Raw genomic sequence first — 5,952 nt, forward strand, 5'->3', positions numbered from 1 at the left:
AATTTAATGTTTATTTTAATAACTATATATAATTAAAAAATAATTAATTTAAGAAAGAGTAAATATAAAATAAAAAATAAATTAAATTAATATAAACACTATTCATTAGAATAAAAATATAAAAAAATATCTTAAATTTGTATGATTAAAAGAGTTAATACATAAAATTATTAATTATGATATATCTAATAGTTTGTAATATATTTATAAAAAGGCACCATATATTGTAAAGACTAAACTTGGTTTAGTGGTTGCATGCTCCTTTATATGTTGAGGGTTTTAAGTTCGAATTCAAACTGGCCGGTTCGGTCTGAGTTTGATAACTATGGCCATGCCAGTACCGTTTGTTTTCGAAGACAGGATCCAGAGAGAATTCTAATAAAGTAGCAAAAATAAAAAATGACAACAAAATATTCATGACACATATTTTACATTTGTTATTATTTTCATCTACTATATTATACACAATAAAATATCAAAAAAATACTAATTACACAATAATTTCTTTAGTGTTGTCTAATCGATTGTAATATTAGTGATTAGCTTATATAAAATTAATATTTAATATTAGAAGGTATTTGTTATAATCGTTATTTTAATATCCATTTTTTGTATAAAAAATATATTTTTTGAGTTATTTATCTAAACAATATAATTGTAAAACAGATACTTCTATAACTAAAATTTCAAACACAAAATAAAATAAGTTATTATTAATAAAAGTTCTTATATTTTAATTTTTTTTAAAAAATATTTAAATTATTTACTCAAACTGAATTTAAATGTCCCTTCAATCTTTATATATTATATAAATATAGATATGAATATTGTTACGCATCAAATATAGGGAATATATTTTTTCAATTGTTAAAAAAAATTGAGAGTGTAAAGTGTGATCTCTAGCCCTTTATTATTCTCTTTTTCATATTTATTTTTAATCCCACTTATAAAATTAATAGTAAAAGATCACATTTTACGCCTTCCATTATTAAAAATAAAAAATAAAAAAATCCATTTCCTCAAATATGTTTGTCATTCATCGAAATAAACAATTATAATAATTTTCGAGTAATCAATTTATACATTCAACTAAAATTACACTTGTGTTTTTTAATTATGCTTTTAAAATCTTTTTGTATTTTCTATTTTTTTAATATTTTCTTTGTTTCTTCTCTTTTTATTCTTTTGTTAAGAGGGAAAAACAAGAATAAAAAAAATTGAAGAAAAATAAAAAATAACACAAAAAATATAAAAAAATAAAATGATACGAAAAAGAGAAGTGCATTTTATAAAAAATTTATTTTTTTTAAATTTATATTTATTTTGAGAATCTTCTATATTTTGATTTTATAATTTTTTTATGTTATTTAATAAATTATTTAAAAAGACTACAATAATATTTTAAACACTTAGTATAAATTTAATTATAAAAGTATTTATTGAGTTTGTATTTTTTATTTCTATTTAAAAAAATTTAAAAATATAAGATTTAACTAACGTATCTCTTTAAGATAGATTATGTTAAATGTACACTAAAATCAACTACTAAAGTCAATTTATTACTATAACATATATATTAAAATATACAAAAATATTATTTGTACACCAAAATCAATCACTAAAATCAACCACTAATGTATTTGTGTATAAATATATGTGTACTTGAATTTATTTTCAATGTGTATTTATATTTTATCATGTATTTTATATTAGCGGCTGACTTTGATGGCCGATTTTAGTGTACACGTAGTATAACTCTAAAATATAAATACACATTAAAAATAAATTAAATCATATATGTATTTATACACAAATATATTGTTGACTAATTTTAATATACAAATAGTAATTTTATTTTAGGACATATAATAAAAAACATAACTTAAAAATTATTTATAAAAAATATAAAATTTAATATATTTACTATATATTATTAAAATAAATTATTTAAAATTATTATTATTATTAAGTTTTTTTGGTGACTATTATTATTAAGTTTAAATCATGGCTTGAGGATACATATTATATAAATCTTAAAAAAAAAAATTAATTGTGCTTTCTGACTTCCGAGTCACAATGAGGTGGCAAACAAAAGAAGCTGGCGGGTGGCCTTATCCAAAAGCACTAATTCAATGATTTCAAAACCCATCACAAGGATTATGAAACGTGTTGCAGCCTGCGACCTTTCACCACATAAAATGGTCCCCACCAAACCTTAAATAAACGTAAATTACTTACTCTTGTAGTATAGAATTGCGTCCCACCACGGGGCCACAAGAAATCAACACGTGTCCAAACTGATCAATCCACACCATCCGATCCTACCGACGACCCCATCAAAAACCTCGAAGTTCAATCCAATCCACGCAATAATTCAACGTTATCTGTTTTATAATCTTACCCTTTAGCCATTACTAGATTTTAGAGGCTTCGGTTTATCGGTATCGGTTTTTTATTTGCACATAATTAAAATTTTCATAAAAATAAATTTTTACAATCTACATTAAATTTTTCTGAAGTTACCCAAGTATTTTCAAATTTTATAATCTCTTAATATAAAAATAATACAATAAATTAATTTAGAGTTGAATTCAAATTAATTTTATATATTAAAATAAAAATATAAAAAAATATTTTATGCGTTAAAATTTATTACGTAATAAAATAATATATAATTGTTAGGTAAATCCTTTAAAAATACCAGAATAATCGCCATAATTGTTTTTGTAAAAAAAATTATTTTTGTTATTTGTTTATTAATAACGTAATATGTTATATATTGCTTTTCTAATACTTCCGTTTACCATTTCAAACTACTTCCCAGTTCCCACTTCTCACGTTTGTTTGACGTTGCTTTTCAATAAAGCTTTCTTCTTTTCAATCCCTTCTCTGTCGCCGGTCTTTTTCTTTTTCTTCCTTTTCCATCTAAATTTTCTCGAGAAAATCCGAATCCGAAGATAAAATATTGAATCTGAACGGAGAATTTGTGAAGTTCTGAAGAAATTTCAAACGGAGATAAAGAAAAAATGGCCGAGCTTTTGACCAAGACGAGCTTGGTTTCTTCATGGCATGGAGATACACAACATCATCATAATCCTAGGGTTTCTGTCGTTCCTAAGAGTTATAGCTTTGGTTATGGTTTGAAGAGATTCCCTTCTTTGATGATAAAATCACAGGTGCTCAGATCTTCAACTCTTTCATCTGATTTTCATGGCAAAAAGCTCTTATTTCGTGTGAATAGAGCATCATCGCCTAACAGGGTTAATTCGCAGCTTCGACCTTCTATCGTGTCTCAGGTTGGTTAAAATTAATTTTTTGTTTTTAAAATATACTTTTTGCTTGAATTTGAGAAAAGGCCCCTTCTTTTCTCTGGACATTAGGGATTTAGTTAATTTTTCATGAAATAGTATCCTATTTCTTCCAATTCTCTTTGTTAATTTTTAATTTTTTTTTTGTCAGATGACTGGTAGAATTGGTAAGGTTCAGAAATGGTGGGAGAAAGGGATTCAACCGAACATGAGGGAAGTGACTTCCGCAGAGGACCTTGTGAATTCACTATTGAACGCAGGGGACAAGCTTGTTATTGTTGATTTCTTCTCTCCGGGTTGTGGTGGCTGCAAAGCCCTTCATCCTAAGGTATATAAATTCTTCACGAACAACCCCCTTCTCTTTTGGTTTATATTTATAGAGATTAGGGTTAGGGAAAATAACTTTCAAATTTTGGGTGCTTTGTTTCAGATTTTTAAAGAAATAATTATCAATTTAGGGGGTTTTTTGTTCATTTTTTGGTCCCTAATGGTTGAATTCACGTTCCTTATATGAATAGTTATGTATATTCTCTTGCATGAGAGACTAGATCTGAAACTGTTGACTTTGCCATCAACAGTTCAGACTAAATCCCGTATGTATTAAGCCCTATCTTTGTTCATGACTCTTATATTTGGCTAATTTGGAATGTTTCTGATTTTTAGTGTTACTTTTTGGTTGTGGTTTTGCAGATATGTCAATTGGCTGAGATGAATCCTGATATTCAGTTCCTTCAGGTGAACTATGAGGATCATAGATCCATGTGTTATAGCCTCAATGTCCATGTTCTTCCCTTCTTCCGCTTCTATAGAGGAGCTGAAGGCCGTTTATGCCAGTTTAGCTGTACCAATGCTACGGTTAGTGCAGCATTCTCTTGTCAATCTCAATCTTGTTCCATATGTGATCAAATACTTGTTTACTTTCCTTGTTTGGTTATTTCATATTGTGCATGTTTGAAATCTTTAGCATAAGCCATGGTCATTATTGTATTGTTCCCCTTTTCAATGTTAACTCGTTAACGATGAGTTTACAGTTCACAATTAAACTCTTAAAACTGTAAAGTTGTGTTTTTGCAGTCATAAGTAGAGTTTGATTACCTTGCCCCCTTTATTGCCTAATATGGTATTGGATAAGATTATGAGCTATGACTGTTTGATTTGAGGAATAATGTTAACGTGAGACCAAGTATTGAATATTTAGAAATGTTTGGGAGACAATAAAAACTAGTCCAAATCAATCCAAAGTTGTCTTATTTTACATTCATTAATTACCTCTGAAATAAATACATAATATTAGATGTATTTTTATACGTGAGATGAATTATAGATGTTTAATTCATGTATTTCCTGATGGATTTGTTCATTTTCTTTGTTGGCTTAAATGGTAGGCAGCATAATAATTAAACAGTATTCAAATTTCAAAACTCACTCAAGTTTATTTTTATCAAACTACAGATCAAGAAGTTCAGAGATGCATTAGCTAAACACACCCCAGAAAGATGTAGCTTGGAACCAACAAAAGGGTTAGAAGAGAAAGAACTTCTAGCACTTGCTGCCAACAAAGAACTCACCTTCACATACACCCCAAAACCAAAACCGAAACCAGTTCAACCTGCTGCACCCAGTTTAAAGCCCCTCCCTTTACCCTCATTCACAGCAGATTCTGATGTCTCCAAAGACAGAACCTTGGCCACTTCTGGGAGATGATAGATGTGGGGCCAGTTTAAGCAAAAGAACCGCATGTAACTTCATCATCCCTTGTACAGTGTGTAATATATATAGCCTGTGATATTGAGAATGAGGATAATCATTGAAGATGAAGGCACACAGTAGTGTGTGTTCCTCCATGTAACTTCTTCATCCCTTGTACAGTGTGTACTACTCATTATAGTATGTGAGGTTGAGAATGGGGATAATCATTGAAGATGAAGTCACACAATAGTGTGTGTATTCCTCCATGGGTCTTGGGTTTCTGCTTTTTCTGAATCCAAGCCTTGTTGGATGGTATTAGAGGGAAGTTAGGGGATTTTTTTTATGCATATCTCCTCCATGCTTTTGGGTTAGGAGGTGGAGATTATAGGATTATTATTAGTTTCCATTTTCTTTATTTGGTGTGTTTTAAGAAAGCTCTGAATCATATTTATGTAAGATAAGAGTCATTATGTTATTGAATGAGAGTTTACTTTGCTGGCTTATTTATATAAGCCTACTATTATATCGAGATTCCCCCCTTCCCCTCTTTAAAATTAGAAAACAGATATCACTGCATTCGTGTTTGGTGTTTATTAGTAGGGTGTTAATAAGATCTCTTATATTTTACGATGCCCTTGTACGATACGGTATATATACGGTATATAGATACACGAATTCTAAAATTAATTTTATAAGATACGGAATACACATATATAGAAAATATGAATTATTTTTAGATAAATTGTAATATTTTGATATTTTATTAATATTAAAATATAAATTAATTTTTTAATATTTTTTTATTTAAAAAATTAAACAAAATATAAGAAAGAAAACAAAAGCTAAGAATTGTTTAAACAGAGGGATATTTTTGAACACAATTAAAAATTACTTACTCTCAATCATTTTTAAACACTTTTTTTGTCAACATTCATTACAATTTACAATCTCAGAT

The 5,952-nt window shown here is 27.9% G+C and overlaps 1 protein-coding gene across 1 annotated transcript; it reads left to right on the plus strand.

Annotated features, from left to right (window-relative positions):
- Positions 1 to 2,168: 2,168 nt before the first annotated feature.
- On the plus strand, positions 2,169 to 5,520 carry LOC112709935 (thioredoxin-like 1-1, chloroplastic). The gene is made up of 4 exons (XM_025761940.3): positions 2,169 to 3,296; positions 3,460 to 3,636; positions 3,999 to 4,163; positions 4,761 to 5,520. The coding sequence occupies exons 1-4, from the start codon at positions 3,027 to 3,029 to the stop codon at positions 5,010 to 5,012; spliced, it is 864 nt and encodes a 287-aa protein (XP_025617725.1). The 5' UTR covers positions 2,169 to 3,026; the 3' UTR covers positions 5,013 to 5,520.
- Positions 5,521 to 5,952: the final 432 nt, after the last annotated feature.

The sequence above is a fragment of the Arachis hypogaea genome, chromosome 1 (assembly GCF_003086295.3).
Source record: "Arachis hypogaea cultivar Tifrunner chromosome 1, arahy.Tifrunner.gnm2.J5K5, whole genome shotgun sequence".
NCBI classification, from domain to species: Eukaryota; Viridiplantae; Streptophyta; class Magnoliopsida; order Fabales; family Fabaceae; genus Arachis; species Arachis hypogaea.

Excerpts from the sequence above, each read along its gene's own strand:
- LOC112709935 (XM_025761940.3), top strand. The coding sequence starts at position 3,027 with ATGGCCGAGCTTTTGACCAAGACGAGCTTGGTTTCTTCATGGCATGGA. Across the intron at positions 3,637-3,998 it reads GCAAAGCCCTTCATCCTAAG|ATATGTCAATTGGCTGAGAT; the intron begins GTATATAAATTC and ends GTGGTTTTGCAG. Across the intron at positions 4,164-4,760 it reads TTAGCTGTACCAATGCTACG|ATCAAGAAGTTCAGAGATGC; the intron begins GTTAGTGCAGCA and ends ATCAAACTACAG.